General features: G+C 41.3%; 1 protein-coding gene across 1 annotated transcript in view; it reads right to left on the bottom strand.

Annotated features, from left to right (window-relative positions):
- Positions 1 to 11,649: 11,649 nt before the first annotated feature.
- tacr1a (tachykinin receptor 1a) overlaps positions 11,650 to 25,652 on the bottom strand; it is a 39,825-nt gene continuing 25,822 nt past the window's right edge. The window contains exons 3-5 of the mRNA XM_053420936.1: positions 17,729 to 17,879; positions 14,713 to 14,909; positions 11,650 to 11,995 (exon numbers count right to left, since the gene is read on the bottom strand). Coding sequence (XP_053276911.1) covers positions 11,650 to 11,995; positions 14,713 to 14,909; positions 17,729 to 17,879 — 694 coding nt within the window. The remainder of the gene's footprint in view (positions 11,996 to 14,712; positions 14,910 to 17,728; positions 17,880 to 25,652) is intronic.

The raw sequence follows: 25,652 nt of genomic DNA, 5'->3' as shown, positions 1-25,652 counted from the left end.
TCTGCCATTCCTCTCCTGCTCTGCACCTTCCTCATTCCTCTGATCCCTTCACCGGCTCCACCCACAGACGCACCTGTCTTCACTTCCCTCATTAGTCTCCCCTCTATATCTGCATGCCTGTTCCCCTTGTCCTCTGCCAGATCGTTTAGTGTGTTCGTGCCTATCTTTCCAACGTTACTTTCCTGATTCCTTGCCTGCCTGATCTCCTTCATGACCTGCCTGCCTTTGCCTTGGACTCCTCTTCTGCCTGTCCCTTGTCGGTTTTGTTTGCTTTGGACTGACTCCTGACCCCTGCTCTGTCTTCACTGGATTATCTCTGGCCTGCTCCCTCTTGGATTTGTTTTGCATCGGACTGACTGCCTGGTATCTGACCCCTGCTTCGTTCAATAAACCAAGAACTCTGCTAATTCCTACTCTGCCTCATTGTCGTAGCTTTTGGGTTCACGCCTGCCATTCTGCCAGCCCTGACAAATGAACAACAACACCGACCCACAAGGCGCCAGCCGAGTCAAGGCTTGTTTTTGAAACACGAAAATAAAACTGCCATGAAGTGAAGATTTTGCCCAGCAACCATCAGAGGAGGAGCGAAACGGAGCGGCTGCTCGTCACTTCCTGATTCCAGTGCCAAGAGGGGGAATTATGCCTGCACATCATCGAGGAAGAACCAAGTTTCGACTCCCCTTCATTAATGATCAATCAAATTATACCTACTGTTATAAAATATTACAACCGCCGTCTGTTCGATGCGACTCTTGAGGGCCGGGGGTTGTGCTTTGGGTGCTCATTGCTTTGCTTTAACTTTTAATTTTTTTATTGCTTCTTAATAAATACTTGATTGATCCAAACCGAGACCGGCTCTTCTCATATTTGGGATAAAAGAACCAGCGATAATACACAGGGAAATGCTTAGAATACTGGTTAAAACAAAGGCAATCTGGAAAAAAGGAAGTGAAACATAGAAGATATGAAGACAAGGATGTCAGATAGGATAATTGAAAACCAGTGAAGAGAAACCAATGGCGAGAAACTAAACTAAAACTGGAAGTAGAAATAACTGAAATACATGAAGGCTTAACTAAATTAAAACAGGAAATAACGTTATGTTTGGTCCATAGTGTCCTTGCAAGACATAAAAGAACCAAAGTTTAAGCAGGGGAGCTTGTCGTGATTTGGAGCTGTTTTACTGTTTGAACCGCCAAAGAATTTAAAAAGAAAGCTTGAGTCAGGTGGCTGAGATCCTAACAATACCTTCATATGCAGGTTAAGTTCTTCCATAAACCATATACAGTCTATACATAGACCCTGTTAATTGCAGCTATACAACAGTACACTGCTCAGGGTTCAGGAAAAAGGAAAACTGGATCATGTGGGAGGTGGACAGCAGCAGATTGCTGAAAAGATATTATTGTTTCCCCCCAGTGTGTGTGCGTGTGTGTGTGTGTAGAGGAGTGTTTGGGATGGTGGTACTCCTGGTCTCTATGCGATTATGTCCTCGATGTGCAAAGCAGAGATGCACCTGACAGTGAAATGAGATGATAGTCCTTCGGTATCTCAGGGACCCACTCAGCTCTTCACCAACTGCCACAGCTCTTTCTCTCCATCTCAAACACACACACACACACACACACAAACAATATCTTTACATCTATAATTATCACTTATTGTTTTCAGTATAACAACTAGTCTGTCAGAGCTGAAACATGATGGTCACACAACTGTTCCTGTGGGAACTGTTGGGTTTCTTGACTTTCAATGTTAAGTGTGTTAGGATTTTGCACTATACAAACAACATTTGAATGAATTGAATAATGCACATAAATACAGAATGTTCAAACATAATTTGCTTATTCACTCATTTGTCATTCTAGCCTTGTGAGGACCTCCACTGACTGCAAACAATTACCAGTTGGTAACAGTATTTTTAATGCAATGCATTCGTCTTGGATTCTGAAGTTGGTGAGGTTTTCTGGACCTTTCCTGTCAGAAATCCGATGCCTACCTCAAGTTGTCAGGATCTTGGGGATATCGACTTCCCATTTCAAATAGACTGCACCATAAATGCCCGACCAAATCCATGGGCAGGTCCAAGATGTTGCAAGCTCAGATAAACAGGTTATGTGTTGACCGCTACATGATATTCGTTTGTTTTGTTTGTAAGTAATATTACAGAATTTTTTTTTTATGAGACTGATAAGTATGTGCAATTTAGTGGAGCTTGATGAATTCAAGCGCTCTATTGAGTGCCATTCTGTTGTTGTATTTTAAGTTTTAGTTTTTTTATTTGCTAGTTTTTTTTACAGGCAAGAGCTGAACAGTTGCTAACCAATTTTGAGGTCGATCAAATGGTAAAGTTTAAAACATTGTACTTGCTGTCACTGCTAGGGGGCACTGTGACTATTTTAGTATATTGGCATGACAACATGTTCTGGCCATGACCTTCATCACACATATGAGGTCGAAGAGATTCAATTCCAAACACATCAATCTCATCCTCCATGTGACGGCAGCCAGTCCTTTGCCTGTTTCTGCCTAATCTGCCCACATTCTGACACCCGGCACCAAATGGGAAGACGGACAAGCTGAGGAGTATTATGGATGCATTTTCATGAGCTGCAGGTGCTGCTCTGGGACGGATGGGACACCTGAGATGTGATAATCAGCTTCGGGGAAGGGTTATATCATATCCACCTATGTTTTCCTGCTCTCTTTTTCAAAAACCTTTTCTCTTTCAGTTTTGACGCTTCTTTTTATCTGATCCTCTTACTCTCCAAACTTTTATTCTTGCATATATCTCCGTTCTTTCAAGGTCCCCACAGTTTCACTCTCTTACGTCCTCCCGGACCTCCTTCGTCTCCTTCTCTTTTGCTTCAGTCATCTCCCTCCTCTTCTCCTCTGGCAGGAGTCCAACAGGGGAGGGGATCCATTTGTTTTTCTTCACTCGTGTTGAGGGTTACGGGCAGAGGATGTTGCGCCTTTTTAAACCCTCTGAGACAAAATGTGACTAGGTAATATGGGCTATACAATTAAAATTTGATTGAAAAATTAAGGAGGATCTGCAGAGAACTAAAGCAGCTGTAGTTACGCCCAGGCCACTCTGGATGCGTGAGCACTGAGCCACTGAATCCCGGTAGTGTGTGTTGTGGAAGATGTTATCAGTTTGGAGCAGCCGCAAATATAAATATTGTCAACACTTCCTGTAACTGTTTGTGAGTAAAATCAATCTAGTGTTTCCGTTAAGTGAACATTTGTTTTAACAAGATTTTTAGTGTTAAAAATGGAAGATGCACGGCTACATGTTATAGTTTCCTGGTAATTAATTGAGTAAATAGTCCTACTGTTATTGGAGGAGATACAACAGTCATACCAGAAACCTGGTGTGACGAGTCTGCTGTCGTGTGCTGCACATGCACCTAGAGTTGATCAGGGGACAGCTGAATAAGAAAGTTGGGAAAGTCAGGGTAACTGCAGGGCAGGAGGGATGTAAGATCTGAAATGACAGCAAAGTTAGCAATATGGAAAAGGCAGTAAGAAAATGAATGAATAGACTGTGCCTGTGTGTGTCATCAAACACTTCACCTTGGATGACATTTCATTCAAATATTCTTCAACAATTACTTTCACGTAAATGTTGTTATTCCATTTTGTATTACACAGACTATGTAAAAATTATTGTTCAAATTGAATTGCTGTGGCGGCATTTACAATGACGGGATGTCTTAAAACAGACAGAAGGGCCAGGCCCATCAAGGCAGCTCAGCTGTGGTTAACAATGCAAACAGTGTGCAGCACACAATGTATTTTTTATCTGACACGAATACACTCAGCCTCTCTTGTTTTTTACCTATTTAACCACATGCACACATGCTGTCCTTCCTACTTCTTCCTCAACCTCCTCTCTCTCATCCCCGTGACCTTGTGCTGAAGGTCAGGATTCACAAAGAGAGACAGAACTACAAAGTAAACAAAGGTTTTGATGTTGAGTGTAATCTTCCTCAATACTACTGAGACTGTGCAGTGCACTTCCTGTACCAGATGTTTGTTTCCGTGTGCCTCAAGTGTTTTAAGATCTGGTGAAAAAAATCACAATTTCGGACTTGCATCCTTCAGAGGCTGATTGAATCACAGCGGTGCATCTCATTTCGAAGGCTCCCTCCAATCCCCAATAAACCAAGTCTCCAACAGGTGAATCCTTGCCACCCCAATCTCTCCTAGGATTCATGCGCTTCGGTCTCCTTTTGGTTTCACCTTGGCTCAGGCCCAGGAAAATGGGTGCAACCCTTGAATTGAGACACACACACACACACACACACACACACACACACACACACACACAAACACACAAATTTGAACATCTTTTCTTACCTGAAATGAGGATAAACTAGATGTGGTGATTTGCAAATCAATACTATAATTATTATTTATTTAATAGAAGACAATAAAATTGATACTTCAACTTTGGCAAAGAGCACAGATAAAAACACTCACTGTACATTATATGTGACTCCACAAATGGAGGCAGTAACAGATACACAGTCACCTCAGAGCAGAATACACAGAAAAATACAGAAGATTTACTGCTGGGGTTTTTTCTTCAAATGACAAAAGCATGATAGAATGTTTGGAGAAAGATATTTAAAATGCCATTTCAGCCTATCTCCCTTTGAGTAAGCAGGCATGATAGAAGCACGCATAACACCAATACAATATAGGGCTCAAACTGACATACATGGCTATGTCAGAAAATACCCTTACAATATCACATATATGATCACATATGCATTTTTGTCACACACTGAGCAACGTCTCTAAGCTCTATATTCGAGCACATTGGACTTCAAATGAAACACTGACTGGGCTGAAAAGGCTGACTCTCAGCATTGAGGGTATTTGAGGGAGTAGAAACTAAATATTGGGGTAAAAGTAGGAATTGTACTTATGTAACTATGCATTCAAAGGAATACAAGCTCTTGACAGTTGTGTTGTGTGGATATAACTGTGAAGTAAACTATTGATTCAAAGCCACAAGTCTGCACTTTCAAGAATAAGGTTATGATATATATATATCTTGTCGACAAATCCCAAAAAATAATCACTAGAAGAGCAGTCTACTATGTTTGTGTGTGTGTGTGTGTGTGTGTGGCTGTGTGTGATAAACTTGTATTCTAGTTGCTATGGGGATACTAGTCCCCATCACGTAAATCATTAAAGTTTAGCATGTAAACATGTTTTTAGGTCAGGTTAAGGTTAGGGCAAAGGTTAGGCAGGTATAACTATGGTTAAGGTTAGGGTTAGTCTCAAGAAGGTCAATGAAATTTCTTTGGAGACACGACTGTGTGTATTTGTGTGTTTGCTTGTAGTGACGTTTCGATAGTGTGTCTGACGTGTTTTTGGTCTTGAGATTCATTTAACGTGGTTCCTGACCTTATGCGATGAAATTCTGTGTCTATTATTGGCTGTTTCGGCCAATCAGAGATAAGCAGGCAGAATTAAATTGGGAACACCATCTTAGAAAGAAAAAAAAATGTCCGTGCAGCTTTTAGTCACCATACCTACAGAGGTGAACATTTGATATCTGGGTTTTGATTGTTGTGAACATTTTTGCGTTTGGTGATCTTATTTTTGGTGACCTCAGCTTGACTGAAATTTACACTGATGGAGCAAAAATACAACTTGCACTGACTAGTCAGGGCAAAGCTGAAATAATTTTCAAAGTAATGCAAAACAATATGTCAACCTTAATGAATTGAGTTAAATGAAAAGGTAATTTTTTGTCTACCTCCCCCTAATATCTAATTGAAGACAATTCAATCCAAAACTAAAAAGAGCAAGTACCTCAACACTATAGAATCACTGACTGTGAAAATATCAATAAAGCTGTGGTAAGGCAGACCACAATGCAAGGCTAAAAGGTAAGCATTAAACAGTGGCTAGACTAAACTAATAACCAGCGGCTCATCGTCAGCCACATGGCAGATCAAGCAAAAGCAATGGTATTTAGTTTCCAGACACAGAGAGAGGTATTTGACCATTTGTATAGTAACAGGCACTAGTACTTTAAAATGTCTTTACATGGCACAGAGTCTGCGTCTTCCCCCAGAGTCCAGTCCACACACAGTCACAAGATCCACCTGGTATGTCACTATACATCTTTCCATGGGTGAATTCATTTCACAACACGACACAGATACAGATATATCAATATCACCGTCAAAGGTCTTTTCAGCTCAGAGTGTCTAGTTCATGATAATGTTCACCAAAGAGAGGGGTGGAAAGATGCTCATTTTGTACAAGATGAGGAAAACAGAGCACTGTGGTCGACTAATCTCACAAAACAACTACACTGAGCCTGGCTGCAGCAATGCACATTTTTACATTGTTGCAGAGGCTGTGTTTTTAACTGCAGTCTGAGAAATTCTTATAACGTGGCTCACATGATGTGTTTACTCTGGATGAAGCCCCATCTACTCTTTATGTCTCAATAACACATTTACATGAATTAGCTGCTCTCTAAGTGCTACATGAAGTAAGGACGTTGAACGACTCTATGTTGTGGATGGCACCCTCAAAGCTAATTGGCTTGAGCATGCACCAGTCACGCTGATGTGACAAACCTTTACATCTTCACCCCAGTTAATGATGAGTCCTGCAAGCACATGTTTGTGTGTGCATGTCCTTGTTTGTGTGAGGCATTTCTGCATGTGCTTGATTGGTTGCCCGCTCCTCTGCTTTGCTGTAAATAGCATGATTGGAGAGCGAGGGATGGATAGAAACACAGGAAGAGATGGTGCTGATGAGACCATTCACCCCACTGTGCAGCCTGCCTGGCGCCTCTTCTCAGCAGCAAGCTGGCATCTTTTGTCTCCATCGCTACAGCTCTCATCAGTGACGGCTCTGTGAGTGTGTGCAGGAGTGTGTGTTGTTGAGAGGCAGCGAGAGCGGGCGCCTGCACTACGTTCATTCAAGGAGCATTTGTTGAACAAAGTTGATTACACATTCATTAAGGGCCCCAGCCTCTCGTTCACCTGCTCCACTTGACCCATCCAAGTGATGGGCGGATGCGGGAATATTCTGGTGGATGATTCCTGCCCTGCTGGTAACCATGCATGAGCGTATAGAAATCAAATGAAAACTAAATAACTGATGAGATGATAGGTTTTTTGAGTGTAAGTTCATTGCGCGTTACTCCTCTACTTCCTCTCTGGTCCAGACAGCTGATGCTACATAATCATTTTCTTTTGCTTGTCATATCAGAAGCATGTTTTGTAAACTTTCATAACATCAAGATTTCTTCCGCTTTGAGAAATGTAGCAAAATCATGTCCTTGGCCGTAACAATTGGTTTACTTTTACACAAAACCCATTGTTGGAATGTTGTTGCAAACACACACATACATAGATTCAAGCATGCATGCATGCAAATATACACACCCACACAGACACACAAAGTGCTGTGAATCCATAAATTTGGGCCCTGCATTTCTGCCAATGTGATGAAAACACCACAGATGGGCTTCTGTTGGCTACATCAGGACGTGACCTCTTCTGCGCACTGGGGAGGTTTGCAGCCAGTTTTGCAAATGGTTGGGATAAGAGTCAGCGACAAGGCCGGGGCCATGGTTCTTTGCCGGAAAGGGTTGCTCTCTACAAGTTGGAGGTGAGTTGCTGCCCCAAGTGAGGAGTGCTCACAAGCTCATGGTCATGACTGAAAGAACGGATCCACAAGGAGTTAGGGGAGCGAGGGACGTATGGGATCTACTTGGCCGGCTACCTCTACAACACAAACCTTGATGGATCATGACAACAAACTAAAAAGATCCTCTGAAAAAACTAGTATAAGAGAGTTTTTTTAAAGGGATTCCTGCAAAACATTACCGGATCTTTCTTTCCATCACATTGGCTGAAATTGACCTTGATAATTTAACTAAAGAATTACATTTTTGGCTGATTTAGATCTCTCTCCCCCCCAATAAAGAGGCACCTTATCTCTTCTTACTGTAATGAATCATGGGTGTGTTTCCGGCGTAACATACAATAAACCAAATCATAATGGCAGATTTTCGGGGTAGTAAGAGTGATCGTGTCTCTGCAGAGGAAACTGATCTACTTATGGTCAAACTGAAATTGAGTGAGTAACTGTGTGTAACAAGCAAGAGTGTACACTAGGTGTGCATCTGGCTTTGTACCAGTAATTACTACAATGACTGAATGCCCCAAGAAGCAGCTGACGAAAGCTCATGATAAAAGTGCAGCAACATTTCATCAGAACACTCATTTAAAGAACACACGGTTGCTTGGGTCTATTTGCTAATTAAACAAGCAAAGGTCCTTGAGTTGCACTTGGCCATGTTGCACCAGGTGTAGGATAGGGCCCACTGTATCTGACTGAATGGAATGACTTATTTTATTTTAATGTTCTTTTAATAGGGCCTGCTCTTACTGTCTTCCTTAACTTATCGCATTTCTATTCTCGTAGCAAATCCAGGGATATGTCATAATTCAAATTAATTAAGCTTCAGGGCATAACCACTGTCAAACCTTATGTGTATTTGTAAATAAATAATCTTATCTACGACAAAGATTTGTGGTAAAATGTCCTTTTCCACATCTACTTCCTTTGGAATGAAGGGCCCAATGAGCTATCACTGAAGCTGGTGTATGACCATGTGTTAGCTTGCTGCATCAAAGCCAGCGATCTATGACCATGAAGTCCAGTAGTACAATTTCAGCATCCGAGTCATTTCTGAAGTGATGACTTGGCCAGGACATACATTATCCAAAAGCTCGGTGGGATGTGTTATATATTCAAGCCTTGACGGAATAGTAGAATGGAGATGATGGAGATGACAAGTTCATATTTTATTCTATTTGTTCTAATGTTTGTTGTGTGCCCTTCATTTTCTCTCTGCACTGAAATTTACCTCACGTTCATTTAGTGTTGATTATGTTTCCATGTGAGCCAGACAATGTAATGGTAAGCCTTGTACGTGCTGAATGAAGTGATATAATACTGACTGTCATTGTAATTCCAGTAAAGTCATGTTGCTTCACCTCTGCTCCTCAGTTTCATGTCAGCTGACTGTGGAATTTACAACAACAGGCTTTGTGTGCTGAGAATAGACTGGGCGTTAGGCGGATGAATGTTGTGGGGTGTGTGCGTGTGTGTGTGTGTTATGATAGGTGTCAACAGGTGACCATGCTACATATGTGAGTGCATGTGTGGTGCATGCACACTGCAAAGAATATCAACCTTGAAATTTGGCAAGCACGTCGGATTTGTCTCACATATGAATCCTGATAATAATGTGTGAAACACTGAAATAATTTCCAATGCATAAACTCTGAGACGTGCTTTCTCACATCGTCGTGTGTCCTTGTCTGATACTGCCTCACTGTGTTTGTTATGTACACAGCAAATATGCAAATATTGTGGATTTAGTTATTAACGTCACCACAGGATAATTGTAGACAAATATTCTGCTTTAACTTCTATTATGAATTAGTGAGTATCCTGAATATGGTGAAGGAAGTTTGACTGATATGATAGAACATCTGAAGTTTGTGGAAACTAAATTAAAAAAATTGCCACAGTATTAAATCAGTTTGACGAAGAATGCTGTGACCAAAAGCTTGCATTCAAATCCACTGCCAAGATTTTTTACAGTGGTGATGTGTGTGTGTGTGTGTGTGTGTGTGTGTGTGTGTGTGTGTGTGTGTGTGTGTGTGTGTGTGTGTGTGTGTGTGTGTGTTAACCACTGAAGGAGGGTAAAGACAATTTGTCACAGTGAGCTTCCATAGCTTCGGTTTTCTAATTGTCCTTTTCCTGGACCCCAGCAGAGCGAGCTGCTCCTCTGCTCCCCTTGCCCTTTTACACACATCATGCTCATCAGCAAGGCACATCACTACACATAGCACAGAGCTACACTCTAACAGGCGATCCAGGCTAAAACATCTATGAAGCCCATTAAACCTTAAATGAACATGTGTCTCGCATGACCGGATTACATTTAGGAGATAACGACAACATATATATATATAATGTGAGTATAGTTGCTTTCAGACATGAACTGATCACTGAAGAATCTCCTGACATTCTCTGGGGATGTACGCGATAACGCAAATATCCGAGTGAGGCTCCTGACTTTCTCTAGCAAGCCTCCTAATAAGAATTCCAAATGATGTTCAAGTGACCTCACGTGAGAACACAGCAGGAGATCCTCCAGAGGATTTTCTGCAAGCGAGGAGGCGCATAGATAAAAAAGATTTCACACGCATCTGATGCAAAAGCAGAAATAAAGAACATTCCAAAAAATAATCGAACTTTCTCAGTGCTATACACGTACAAGATGCCGAAGAAGATCTCAAGAGAGCTTTTGGTGATAAGGGCCGGGGGTCGATGTGCTGTAAACAACATGTAATAATTGCAGTCTGAATGGAGAATCTCCTGCTGCGTTGTTGTGAGTTCATGTCTGAAAAAGGGGGAATAGATCTGGTCACCTACAGAACAACAGATGCACACAAACCACAGACACATGACTTTGAGGTGTAAATGTAATCCAGCTGAATCACTGCAGCAGGTTCGACTGACAGGCAGCTGGTGGGACAGTTATTACTGTGAAAGTGTATTGATTCTTAAGGAAACTTAAACATTTCATCTGCTGTGCTTTGCCGATCTGACAGCTACCTGCCAGAGCTGTCTGGGTTTAGAGGTGTCACGAAGGACTGAGTGTGAGACTTGTGGCTCACACTGGATGGTTTATCTGCTAGTGTGTTTACTTGAGGCCCGCTATTGGCCTCTTCAGAATCTGGAGCACCACCACGACTTTCAAAGGTGATGCTCGGAGCTCAGAGGAAAGCTGAGCCAGATGCTGCCGGAGTTTCAGGTGATTTTCAGAACTTTTCAGCAATGTCTGCAGGTGCTCAGAGGTCTCCGTCAGCCAGACAGCTGAAGGAGCACTGACGTTGAGAAACTTCTGCTCGGGGAGACGAAGTTGACATTCTGATCATCTCTCTCTCTCTCTCTCTCTCTCTCACACACACACACACACACACACACACACACACACACACACACACACACACAGATACACAGAGATACACGTCTTCCCTGCTACAGGTGTAGAGAACTTCCTGTAAACTTCCTGTCTCCTCGCAAAGAACCGCCCCTTTTGAAACGGGAGGCGGTTGTATTCAGAGCATGCTGTTCTGCGGATATCGCTCCTCTCTAAAATAGACTGTGTGATGTCACACAGCTTGGGTGAGTGAGGATGTGTGAACCTTCTCCCTGCTCCGAGAGAAGGCTGGTGTGACAAGCAGAGGCTGTGAAATTTGAAGGTGCCAGCGTCTGCTTCAGCTCAGCTTTTGAACTGGAATGTACTCAAGTTGTTGAAATGCACATTGTCACATTGTGGCAAAGAGCAAACCCCTCACATGCCAGTTGATCATTCACTGCCAGAAGTGGGAGTACTTTACACAAGGGCATCTTGGACCTAACAGAGCTCCAATGGACACGCTAGAAATGTAGTCATCAAAAATTCTGCCACAGTCACTTGCAGACAAGCTCACACATTCACGCTGCACATTTGCATGAACACAGGCAGGCAATGTGAACTGTCAACTCATACTCTCCCTCTGCTCTCTGAGTGTTTGTGGTCTATTCCTGCTGGTTGTTACTGGAGTAGAAACTGGATGTTTCTGACACCGTTTTGGAAACGCTCCGGGATGATGACCCGTTGGACGTCAGGTCCAGGGAGGAGCTATGTGGCCTGGCACCGACCGCAGCCCCACAGGGTCCTGGACATGCCAGTGCCTTGACCTTGGGCTGCTCCATGTCGTCCCTGACCTGAAGAACAGTAGACACGGTGCTCTCCATCCGACTGGCCTTGTAAACGCTGGTCTGGGTCTGCAGGTAGCGAGTGGACTTGAGTTCCAGCCCTTCGTACGAGCCTTTAGGGACGCAGGGGCAACAGTGGAACGCTTGTTTGAAACCAGCACGAAACCTGTACATGAAAAGAATAAGTTAAAGATTCAATCAATTAATACGTCTTGTTGGGACCTGGTATTTGTGAACTACAGTTCTGCCTACATGTGTAGTCAAATCCTGACCACATGTTTCTTTGTTCTGAAGACAAAGCAGAGCCTCCAGAACTCAGTCTCCCAGGGCGCTTCAACTTCACACAAATATGTGAGAACCGACCGTCTCTAAGATCCTTAGTAGTCTCATTTCATTAGGCGACTGTTAGAAGACATACTTTTTATGACAGGAGCAAATTATTCAGATGACTAAGTGTAAAGAGCTTGATGGGTGAACAGAATCCCTAAACCGAAGAAACCAGTTTTTGTGCCTGAACGTAACCAAATGTTTTATAAACTGAAATGCATGATTAATCATTGTAACCATAGCGATGGAGGTCTGGTTTACCGCTGCCAGTGCACTCCTCATTTCTATCATTGTAACCATGACAATCAAGGTTTGCTATGCCTGTTTTTTTATGGGTGGTATCAGACGGTACAGGAACAACTACCAGCATGTTTCAGGTTTGGGGGACGAGTGGAAGATTTAGGCGAGAATTCTCTGTCGCTTTATTGAAATAAGTTTTCTCTCTGATGTGGTCACACAGTTTTTATATTGTTCATTGAAACATTGATATTATTAACTGTAGTTGCACTAACATCCAACAGCAACAGCATCCATCCAGTGCTCTATATCTCCTACAGTTTATAGAGGGCAAAAGATGGTTATAAAATGGAGTTTGCATAAATGATCCTAAACCCAATCAGTGTTTGCATCATCCGCTGACAACTATTATTTTCATTCTTCACATAATCAAGAGCGTCAAGTATGGAAATCTTCCCAATCTGACAGCACTGTTTACTATATGCCACAGCTTGACATGTCACAGAGAGTGTGGGGAGGGACTCATTTAGTGTTTGCATCCTGATTAGGTGTGTATGTTGAGTGTGTACAAGGGCTAATAGGGATGAAAGAATAGGCAGAGAGCAAAGATTGTTTTCATTTCAGGCATTTGAATATTAATAAGCACAAAATGTTGAATGTGGCATTTACTGATGACCTTTATTTGTCGACTCATTTCAGCAGCTCTCGAAATATAATTTAGATCGGATATGTAGAAACACAAGAGAAAAAGGGAAAATGTCAATTTTAGCGAGCAGAAGAGGTGCAAAGAGACTGATGGAAAATAAGCAGAGAGGTCCACCATCGGTCAAGCATTTAAATTTAAATCAGCTGAACTAATAGAGACAATTCAGTCAATATCCTGTACAAAATGATGACTAAACCTCCGCTCACTGTGGTCCAACCCACATACTTTCATTTTTAGGACATGAATACATTTCAGAGGCAAAAAAGAAGAGTGTGAAAACCTAATTTCTCTGACAGCACAAAGACAATAAACAGGTGGCCACTGTGGAGAGACAATGGCAGATGATAGATTACAAAAAACAAGCAGAGTTGACCATCTGCCTTTATTTAGCCAAATAACCATCTTTAGATTCATCAACATTTCTGCTGATCACTCTTGGTGTTCACAGTCAGGTTCAGAGATGGCTTTTAACATTTGTTTATTCATATTTCATTACTTATGTGGAGGCCCTCAGAGGTAAGAGGAGTTTCTCTCCAGACAAATAGTCTTAAAGTGAGTGTAAGCAGACTTTTTGATCTGCTTATGGCTAAGGCAGCAGCTGATAGGATCTTTCTGTGTGTGTGTGTGTCAATGGCTACTATCCTGAAGCTCAGTAAACAGGAAAAAAACATTTCCCTTTTTGAAGGTTTGCAATCTCTTCCACGGGACGCAGCTCTCTGTACCCCAGACACTCCCACTTGTATTTACAGCGAATTGGCATTGAATGACACTTTTTCACTGATTGGTCAACCCTCAACACCATCTCAGGTACATCTGCCGAGTGACTTCCACTGCGAACTGAGGCAAATCTGGTAATTTCTTTACAAAAACACCCTTTCACAAGAAAAAAAGAGGATAAAGAGGCTTGGTCTGGACCGGCCCTACTCACAAATTCAGCAAATGGATAATATTGGTAAGGCACAACAAAAGACAAAATAATTTAATTAAGTAATGAATGTTAGGGATAGTGTCACAAAATAATGCATCAAAGGACACCAGAGTAAATTGATAAATAATATTTTGGACTATCTTGTTGTTTTCCTTGCGTTTTGAATTTTGGGGGATTTGTGTCTCTTGTTTGCTCCTTGAGTTAAATCATGTTTTGGGGTAAGCTCAGGCCATTTCCTGTTTTTTTTGTTACTTAACCTTGAGTCTCATTTAATTTTACTTTGTTTACTTTGCCTCACTTTGTCTGCTTTCCCTCATTCATTGATTAACTTCCCCCCTGAGTATTGTCTGAAATGTCTTTTCCTGGAAATTCAAAAAAGCAGTGCTGGGAGGCTGGGCTGGGACACGCCTACCTATTTTATCCTCCTCCCACACCCACACACACCAACTAGCTTGCTGAAGCTAAGTCATCTACATTGTTTAGCTACGAGCACCAGTAGCACACAAACACTGGTGTCAGTGTTGTATGAAATAGAGGCTTCTTGTCTCGCGTTGCCTGACCACCAAAACCGTGGCCGTTACCACTGCTCAGCCAGAAGTGCAAACTGTGTGTGTGTTTGTTTGTTTGTTTGTTTGTGATAATAAGAAATCAATATATTTGTGAGTGTGTGGCGGTGCTGACCAACCTGTCGTTGAGGCAACAGTAGATAATGGGGTTGTACATGGTGGAGCTCATGGCTAGCCACATGATGGCCAGGTAGACCTGCTGGATGAACCTCTCCTCAAACATATCAGGGAAGAACTGGTGCAGCTGGAAGTAAACATGGTAGGGCAGCCAGCAGAGGGCAAACGTGCACACCACCACGATCATCATCTTCACAACCTGTTGGACACATGAAAGCACAATCTTATCTTTGTTCTTACTGCTTTGCTTCCTTACTTCATTCCAGATTTGACCAGTTAAGAAGGCATTACATAGGCTAAAGGGTTAAAGGGATAGTTTAGAGAAAAATGAAAATTCACTCACTGTCTACTCACCACTATGATGGTGGGTGAAGTGTTTGAGTCCACAAAACACTTTGGAGTTTCAGGGGTAAACAGCATTGCAGCCGAATCCAATACAATTGAAATCCATTGTGAACTTTTCTTCAGACGTAATATAACAACAGAAAAAACACAACATGCCTCCATACTGCATGTGTACTGAGAAATGTTCTCTTATATGTCACCTCTGAACACCGCACACACTTTTGCCCAAGGGCACATTCATCTGGCTGCTTCAGCGAGCATCGCCACCTCCAGTAGTGGACTTTTAGGCTTAAAACTTTGTGTAAATGACGCTCGCTGTTTGCAGTCGGCCTTGCCGTCACTTGGATGACACCACACGAGCAGTATGGAGGCATGTAATGTTTTCTCTGTTGTTTTATTGCGTCTGAAGAAGAGGTCAGTTTGGCTGAAACACTGTTTACCCCTACATTGGCATATTGATGAGGAGATTATGGGAGAAATTTCCTTTTTTGGTGAAGTATCCCTTTAAAGAATGGACAAAAAGCTATTTCTTCACTTTATTCTGATGTTACAGATCTCATCACGGTACAATTAACCTGTCCTAAAAAATAAAATGTACTTCTCCATGAATAATGTATAACACATGCAGTTTAAAATCTGTCATGGAAAACCATCAATCACAACAGTGTTATATAGTCATTTTTTTGCTCTTCAAATGATGAGAGTGCTGCATTGCACTGATTGTCTCCTCAGCATTCACCGTCTCACTCCTTTAAAAAGCCTCTGTTAGTCCAACATCTGGCAACTGCTTTGAACTTTTCTGTCAAAATGGAAATCGAATGCACAAAGACACATCATAAGCACTGTCAGTTACAGACTGCTCACTGACAGTGATCTGAAAATAATGTATATGGACAGGTGTAACAGATCTATGTTGCCGCATTATAGTAAGAGGTGAACTTATTTTTTACTATGTTCTCTATCTTAGCATTAGCTTTTATCATATTTAATTAATAGTACTTAAAACTTGGTACAGCTGAGGTTGATATCATTAGCCTTGAGACATTAGAGTTTTGACCTGATGATGGTGTTAAGTAAAAAATGTCACAAAGGATAACTTTATCTGCAAAGTTATGGGGACGATGGATGCCTGTACTAAACTCCACTGCAATTGAAAATGAGACATTTCAGTCTGGAGCAAGGGGGGGACATGGGGGGAGCAAGGGGGGGACATGGGGGACAAACCCACGTTGCCATATAGGGCCATTTTGAAGTGTGGCTAGAGACCAATGTATAAATAATCAAATGATTCAAAGCAAGACCTTATAACGGAGGATTGGGGACATGTTTTAGAATACAGTTGGAAAATTAAGAGAATAGAGTTGGAATATTTTGAAAAAACTGGTAATGTTGAAAGAATAAGCATTTTAAGCCACATGTAATATTATAAGAAGAATATCCGAAAATCCGCCAGTTGCCTGTGTTTGAATGAGGAATATCGAGCATCTAGTTATGTTAAACTTTAGTATAAGTTTCAAAAATAGTTTGGTACTTAATACTTAATATTTTGGCACATCAGCACCACATAATCATAAATATCAGGCCTTTGAAAAGATTGTGTGAGAAAATGTGTCTAATCTGAAGAAAGAACCACTAAAAAAAAGGACATTGTCTCTTTTGTGGAGGAGGACATGTTTTGTAGGGGGTGACTTTATATCATTTGTTACATCTGTGGGATATTCAACAGTTTCAGAATGAGATTGGTTTAAGATTTTGGATCTAAGGCCCTGTCCCATTTCACCCCTTAGACCTACCATGTAGCCCTACCCCTTTGTTTTGCACGTGGCTGTATAGGGTTGCCCCATTTCTCTATGTGATGTAGAGGTAGTGGCCATCTAGCCCTTCAAACATCCCTTCACACTGACTGACTGTGTATTAATCAATAGACCAATCTGTCCCGACTGTCCTTCAGTTTTCAGATGTGTCACTATTATAATGTTGCTTGAAACCTCCGCCTTGTGGCGCCGTTTGGAGGGGGGGACATCTCCATCATATCTAGGGGTAGGGCCAAGGGAGAGGATTTTAAGGAGTGAACTCAGAAGAATTTTCAAATTTTCTTTTTTATTCTTGTTATGACTTTATTCTCAAAATCTGAAAATAAATTCTTCAACATGGCCTGTCAGATGTAAAGTGAAGGAGTGATCTAAAGTACAGAAAACTAAGAAGTAACTGCTTCATATGTCAATGCTAGATAAAACCCCATCATAGTAAATGTAGTAAAACCTTGTCACAAGGCAAGTATCTGGCAAGTCTCTTCCTTGAACGGTATTCTACAAAGAACTGCAACACCAAAACTGTGAACACACCTGACCAACATGGGCAGTGTAAGAATTAAAACAATTTAAAATAAGTAGGAGGAGAGCAGTTGGTGAAAACAGAGGATGAAGCGAAGTGAAGGTGAAAAGACGGCAACTGTTCTGGAAAACCACCAAAGAAGAGAGGATAACAGAGGAGAGAGTCTGAGATTAAGGTTCATGCTGCGCTGATGATTAATTCATCACAGGAGGAATGATGTAGAGCGACTTGAAATTTTACGCCACGTCCGGTCTTGCGCTGCTGTGTACAAAGGTGCACGTGACACGGTTGGATTATCTGATTGGTTATTTAAAAGCTCCGCAATTAAGTGTTTGTTACCTTTCGTTTGGCGGTCAGCTGCTCCTTGTAGCGATCAGAAGAGTCTCCAGGGATCTCGCTGGCCCAGAGGGTCAGTCCCACCACCAGATAAGCACAACCCATCACCAGTAGAGGAAGGAAATAGATCAGGATGGTCACACACACATAGTACCTACAAGAAGACATACATCCCAGGTCAAATATAAAACATATAAATGGTTAGGAAATACAAGTGCAGAGCTCTGGGTACCACTGCCTCCTCTGTACCCCCAGAAGAAGGATTTTTATCAAGCAGCAGTAAACAGTGATGTGTGTAGGCTATTATTGTGCAGGGGCTTTAAATAAGGAAACCAGAATGATATGCAATAAAGCGCATACCTCTATCAAGACCTAACAGTCCTCTTTGATTCAATTAAGCTGCATCAAATTAATAAGAAACTTCCTGGATCTGCCCCTTTGGCGAGACCCATGCCCATCGTTCCATGGCTTCTAAAGATCACGTGGCTGGTTACTCTGGAAAAGCAGGATTTGACACACAAAGCTGATGATGACGGTGCAGTTGACGATGATAAATTCGATAGGCCATCCACCACTTTGAATTTAAAAAGCTTCCTCTGGTTAAGCATTATTATTACATCCATCCCTGAGTCTTCCTCCAGCACCTTCAACAGCAAGAAGAGCGATACACTACACTACACTACTCCCCCTATGCACCACCCAGAACAATTGTCAAACCATTCCAACCATCAAGTGCTACATCCACCTCTTGCAGCAATTCTTTTTTATTGGAACAGTTTTTGTTGGTCATTTGATATAAAAACTTCATTGCCTGTTGTAATCTGTTGATTTATACTAGTGTCTTCCCATTGGTAACTATGGATTTGCTTCACCTTGCACATTTAATCGAATAGTCTCAGAGGGGAATAAGGCTATCAATCTCTGATCCCCCCTACTGACTAGTTTAAAAAGAGCTACGGCAGGAGGTGAAGATGTACGCATGGTGACCTCATCAGCATGCATTACATCTTGAAGCTTACTGCAGAATTTCAATAATGATCCTTGTGACGTCCACAAATTCTACAAATTCTCTTCAAATTGCTCAAATTGATCTGAGGATTCTTGCTAAATTGCTGCCCTGACCTTAAGATGAAGTCTGATTATGGAGTAGCATTTAAGTGTTGTTTAGCAAATAGAAACGAAACCTTCAATAACACAACATCAATTGATTTTTCCTCCCATTGCGACTATTCTATAAGCTGACTAGCTACTTGTAACTACAGACTGTATTTAAAGGTGGACAACATGAAAGCTCCCAAAAAGTTAAGCCAAAGCATGTTTATCACCCCCTTGTGGCTGGCTGCGTTATGGGTCATTTACCCTCCTCCATGTTAGCAGGTGGGACATGGACCGAATTCTCAAAGATGGTTTATATTATTTTAGCTAGTTCCTTTCATACTAAGTTAGATTTGAATTATTTGATGAAAAAAAAAAAAATTATCCTCATGGAAATCGTGGCTCACAGCTCCAAATGCTGTCATCGCTGCAAGATGGCAGTGTTCTGATATTTTGGCTTAATTCCTGGATAGTGGGAGGCAGTGGATATGGGGATAACTGAATATAATCACTGTCAGTTTATTGCTTATGAAATGTTTGGTAATTAAGTGGCAGTGGGCATAGCCTACTCAAAAATGGCTTGTGAACCTATTTTCCAGCCTGTCAATCCACATTAACCCTGGACCCCTGACAGAACAAGCAGCAAAATAAAAAGTCACCGGTTTGAGTCGAAGGCTGACTTGATCGTCACTGGTGTGTCAGGGTGTTAGGGTCAGCAGTAAGACCTCTGCTCCAATAACTGTCCACAGAATTTAAGCCCTTTATGAAATAATTAAATATGACAGTTTCAGTATCGAGCTAATTATGTGCTAATTCATCACAGACACAGTGCTTGATCTTGTTAACTGCCTGTGAAATGTGCACGCAGTAACATGCCTGCTAATTTAGTTAAATGGCTAGAACACGTGTGTGTGTTTTGTGGTCCGTGTGTGTGTGTGCGCCCATTAGCGGCCATTAAAAGGTGGGAAATTGCATTAAAAACTGAATAGAGTGTGTATATTGTGTTTGGCTGTGCTCAGACAGGGGTATAGACCCCCTGACGCCAGCATCCACGGAGGGACAATCACTTTCCCCTTCTGTGAATGCTACAGATGGGACTCACAGGCAGTTTCCTTGGCAATTAACTTCAATTATGTTAATGCCACTGAATACACAGAAGCCCAGGAGCTTTACTCATGGTACAAACCACCACACACTGAGATTATGTGCGCATGTCTGCACACATATATTTATGAAGGAGAAGGTGTATTACCCGATCACCAGAGGACAGTGCATGGATGGTTGATATCAGAGCTGCAGACGGTTTAATCTTTAGCCTCAGGGGATCTCTATGCAATTAAAAGTGAAGAGAAATGGACAATTGTTGGCTTTATGTGTCTAACTGAGCAGTCCAAAGCTAAATCAATGGCAATGAAAGAAGTGTTGTTACAAAGGTTCGAAGAAAAGATAGAGTAATATAAATAAACCTCGGATTAAATGTTCACTTAAAAGAAACAACACAAATACCTTTTAACTCCTCTCTGTGGATAAGTATGCTGGTACTCCACTCAGCCGCTTCATCCTCTTTCATTCAAATTACTATTGGCCTGCTTCAACATTCAGTGAATGCAAACTAAAGAACATATATTATGTCAACTGAAAATCTTCCTAAGTGCTCATTAGGGTTTATTTGCCCTCATGAGGAAAGTTGTGTTGATTTACTACATGCTACCTTTAAGCATGCAGCCTTGATATCACAAATGATAGGAGAGGATTATGGATTTACTGACGTTAGCACAAGAACTGCCCTGTTTAAACCTTGTTTTAGTCTTAACTAGGAATAACACAGGGTGATGAAGAAAATGAGAAACAGTTACTACAGAGCTGCCTGATCTCATTAGATGCTACATGGCCTGGTTGTAATGACTTTGGCTGATTAGACCTGTGCTCAGGTTTATTTTGAGGACTACTATGGCTGTGTTTCAACCACAAGAACTTCCCTATAACTAGGAACCTTTGTAGGAACTGCTTGTACAATTAAAGTTCTGGGTAAATCGTTTTACACCGAAGAAACTCCCTGGTTGGGGGTAGTATGCCATGTATAACAATAAAAGACTGAGACGATAAAGCATGAACAAACAGCTGAAAGCCAGTCAGTAAAAATTAAACAATGTTTGAAAGCCAGTTTGAATAAATTAGTTTTCAGCCACTATTTAAACGCGACAGCAGGAAGAGCAACAGTATCACAGCCATGACTTTAAATGCACAATTACCTAGTTTTTAGTGTTTTTCTATAAACATTTGTTAACTTGTATTTGTGTTTAGTTATTTGTAACCAAAGTCATTGTTAACATGCATTATTGTTCTTTGATTATTTTTTTGTAACCAAAATCCTTGTTTATTTTATCCTTTGATTTCTGTCAGTTTTTATTTGTCCACACCCTTTTAGGCCACAGACCCATATCTGAGTGTCAGTTTTATATTGGCTGAATTGCAGTACAATAGAAACCATTGTTCCAGGTAATCTGTTGATGACGAATGGTAGATGCTGAAATGCACTGGAGCTTTGTTTTTTTTAAGCCCAGATGATCATGTGGACTTTAAAAAACCTGATCAGTAGATCTAAGTGACTTGCTGGTGATAAGGTCTTATGGCAGGTTTTGGAAATGGACAATGGAGTTCTGTATGTGTGCGAACAAGAGCCTCAAACTGAATCCTGAACATGATGGGAAGTCAATGTAAAGAACATAGGATGTCTGTGTTGTGGGTAATCCTGCTGGATCTGCAGCCTTGCAGCAGCGTTCTGCACCTTTTGCAGATGGTCCAGTTACGACTTATCGTGGTAGGTGAAGAGGAAATTATAAAATAGAATTAGATATAAAAGCAGTATTTCATCTTTTTAGATTTTTCAAAACTTCAAAGCGATCCTATGTAGCTGCCTGAGTCTTATCACGCATTAGTATGAACTAGAATGGTACTTAGTAGAGTGCATGCCTCCACCAACAGTCTAAAGGCCCAACAGTCCCCTTATTAAGCCACATTTATATTAGCTAAGTGCAGGTTTTTATGTGGATCTTCACCAAATTGCATACACTCCTAAATATTAGTTCCCAAACAAACTTGAGTTCTCATCGAAAAAATCTGTGAAAATGTTGGAAAAGCGCCCTAAAGTGAAATATCTCTTCTGATCCAGATCCACACGAAATTTGAATGGAATCTTTTCTAATCCATACCACAGCCTTCTACCAAGGTGTGTGGTAATCCATCCTACAGTTTTGGCATAAACAAACCAACAAATGGACAAATGGAAAGGGGGGTGAATACATAACCTCCTTGGTGGAGCTATTAAAACGTTTATGTTAAAATAAATCAGTTTGAGTATAATCTTTATGAGGCAGTTTGTGCAGTTTCCCAACAACAACAGCCACCTGGACAGTACTGACATCTGAGAGAATGCTCGGCTGGACTCCAGAACAGAGGAAGCTGTGGTTGCTCATTAACTGCGGTGCACCTTCTACTTCCATCTACCCTCGTCTGTCAGGAGCAGTGGTTGCTCTACAAATGAGGAATGGCTTGCAGACAGGTTTGAGGCAGGAGCTGAAGGAACACATCTGTCTTTAGAATAAACTGTGCAAACTCTTCCCATTAGTTATCAAGGGAATGTTGTTTTGGAGTCAAATACAGGAGTTCTTACATTTTTTCTGGAAAAAGAAAATAGCTTCTGTTGCAATGAACACTAGAAAAATGGGAGCGGGATCAATAAGTGGGGAAATAAAGTGATTGTTTATTCATTCTTTAATGAGTGTCTGACATCCCACCTACTGCTCTGTGGAGTAACCTACTGAGTCTGTTAATAAGGAGTCCTAAATGAACGAATAAGGAAATTAGACACAGCCCATTAGCCACACTTTGAGCACTGCTTCTACATTTTAATTGAAGATTGAATATTTGCTTTGTGTTGTTGTTCTGGATCTGTTCAAACACCATCTGCACTGGTGAGCAGCTTTCTGTTTCAAACTCAAATATCAAGCATTTCTAACATGAGGTCTTTGAGCAAACCTTGGGCTTTTTCATGATTCAAGATTCATTGTTTGCATTGGATCCAGGTAGTTTTGATTTCACATTGCATTTCAGATAGAAGAAAAAAAAGACTTCCCTTTGACCTATGTGCGTCCTGTTATCATCAGCTCCGTGGGCTGAGTCTAACTACACCTTACATTGATTGGTTTGTAGATGGGCGTGTTGGATTTCCATTGAAATTGAAAAAAAATGTTTAACCAGTTGACTTTGTTAATTTCAATGTCACTGTAATGTTATTATTATTATTATTATTATTATTATTATTATTATTATTATTATTATTATTATCTCCATATTAGATGAACATCCTCTTCCTTCAAACATTATATCGTCGGAGGTGAAGACTGCAAGCAATCCTGCCAGCCTCTGCTTCCTTTTCTTCTTCTAATGTTCAACTGGTCAGGAAGTTGGAATAACTTTCCAAAATAATGTTTTCACACTGCAAAGGTATAGAACAAGGTAAGCCTTGTTCTGTTACGGTCTCACCGCATATTTTAACTCGAATTATTATTATGTAACTGGGTCACAGCTATGGTCATGGTTGAACTTGAGCTAAATGTGACTTAGCTATAAGTGACACTCTTGCATTCGTCCCACTCCCTTGTCACATGAGTGGAGAAGAGAAATGCAATAAAACCTCATAAAGAGTTTGAGCATTTGGCCACACCGGTGTAATGAAACACTACTCAGATTGTAAACTAAAGGAGCAGGCCTCAAACCACAGTGTCTACCATATGGCTGGGGTAATTCAGACTAAACACAAGCTGCCGCAATCCACTCAGTGGCAGAAATGTGATTTGTATGCACACAGGTGCCTGCAGGAGTAGTGAGCTGAGAGCCAAACTCTGGATCCTTCTGCCTTTGTGTTGAAGGATTCGTTGATGTTTGAGTTTGTGTCTCAAGAGATAAGAATAAACAAGACCGACAACATGCTGTGTCTAACATCTGTTGTTTACTGAATTACATTTTTGGGGTGGATGTGTGTGTGTGCGTGTGTGTGTGGGGGGGGGATATCTTTGGCATCCTTCATTGAATTTAATATCAGAGAGGTGTGAAATTGACTGTAACATCTTGCAAATACCCTCACATGAAAAAGGACAACTGGTGATCAACAATGGTAATTCATCAGCATTGTCTAAGATACATGTCTTCGGTAACACATAAAGGAGCAGAAGGCTGGTCCATTCAATTGCAAAGCATTGGGAACCATATTTCCATTCTTGACTCATCTATTGCTGAAGCTTGTTAGTAAAACTGTGGAAAATCTAGGAGATCTACTAACCTTTCACGAAGTCAGACGTTTTGAGTGTGATATTGCGGAAACAGACGCGGACAATCTACATCCACACTACTACTATTTATTTGGAAAATGCATCAACTCGGCTATGGATATGCCTGCTGGCCCTGTTTTAGTTTGAAAACTAAGGGGCAACAGTTTAGTCTGGACGGGCGGAAAGGGAGATGACAGGTTCGTCCGGGCCTTATCACATTTTCGGCAGAAAACAACATTGTTTAGCTGGTGTGTTATTATGGACTGAGTTTTAAAACAATGTGGGCATGGAGGCGGCTCGGAGAGGACCTCCATCTGGAGCTATGAGCTGATTACTCCTCAGGTTCAAAAGGCAGCAGAAAGAGCTGCCCCAGAGGAAGAACACGAGGAGGGACAGAGGAGAGACGGTTCTGAACAGACTGAAAGAGATGCCGTGTTCAAAAATGTTCAAAAACTGCTGGCCACTTTGAGTTCATTTGAAATTTATGTTTGTTCCGTTTTAAAAATATAGATCTGAAAAGTGATAGGTTGGTCGCTGGCTGCTGTGGGGAGACCCTGGTGGTATCGACATGTGCCACAAACGGATAAAGAGCTAAATCACTTGTGTGGACAGAGATTTCCACAGTTTTCAAACAAAGTAGTTTCCACAGCCTCCCACTGTGTTTGAACACTGCTGATCGGCCACAGATCTGCCCACTGAACCCTTTCAACAAAATCACTACACAAAACAGTGATGCTGAAAATGACACACTCATGACACCAGATGCCGCATCCGTCTAAGTGGCATATGGAGTCGTTCTGAAGTGCTCCTTCACCCTTACTCCTCCAGACAGTAAATCATGAAGTGTAAATCCTGCGGAGAGACATGATGGATTGATTTACTCCTCCAACTGATTTGGATGATTAAAGTGGCTTTGCAGTTAGATGGTGACGGCAGGTACCAGTTCAAGCAACACAGGAAAAAAACTGCCGTTGCTAGAATTAATAATATAATGGTGCCATAAAAACTGAATCCATCAGCTCAAGTGTGTCATTGAGGGGAGGTTGGAAACTGACTATCTAACTGAATCTTTTGTCTCTAATTCTTCCAAAAGCACACACCGACTAAAAGTGTAGAGGTATTGTTTTGTACTGTGACAATCGCCTTATAGATTATAAAATGAGAATTTACTCCAAGCATTATCTGGGTAAAGGTGTGTGGTCCTGACACTTGAAACTAATTTGCGTCAGGATTTAAATCAGAGTTCCCCACACTTCTTAATATAGTTGGTTATATTTCACAGTTTCAGCTGGGCTTCCCATGTGACGTTGGGAGCTGCTGTTTCAAAAGCAAAAAAAAACAACATTTCTGTGAATAAAGACGACGTGTGACAAAGAGATGAAAGAAGTGCGGCCGCGATTTTCTTGACACTTACATTCTCAAACACATGAAGAAGTTTGTGAATGCCGCTGCTTGCAAAACATCAGCTGTGAGAAGTGAGAAGAATCTAAAAAGCAGAAACA

The sequence above is a fragment of the Pleuronectes platessa genome, chromosome 4 (genome assembly GCF_947347685.1).
Source record: "Pleuronectes platessa chromosome 4, fPlePla1.1, whole genome shotgun sequence".
In the NCBI taxonomy this organism is placed as follows: domain Eukaryota; kingdom Metazoa; phylum Chordata; class Actinopteri; order Pleuronectiformes; family Pleuronectidae; genus Pleuronectes; species Pleuronectes platessa.
This window is presented reverse-complemented; position numbering and strand designations above follow the sequence as displayed.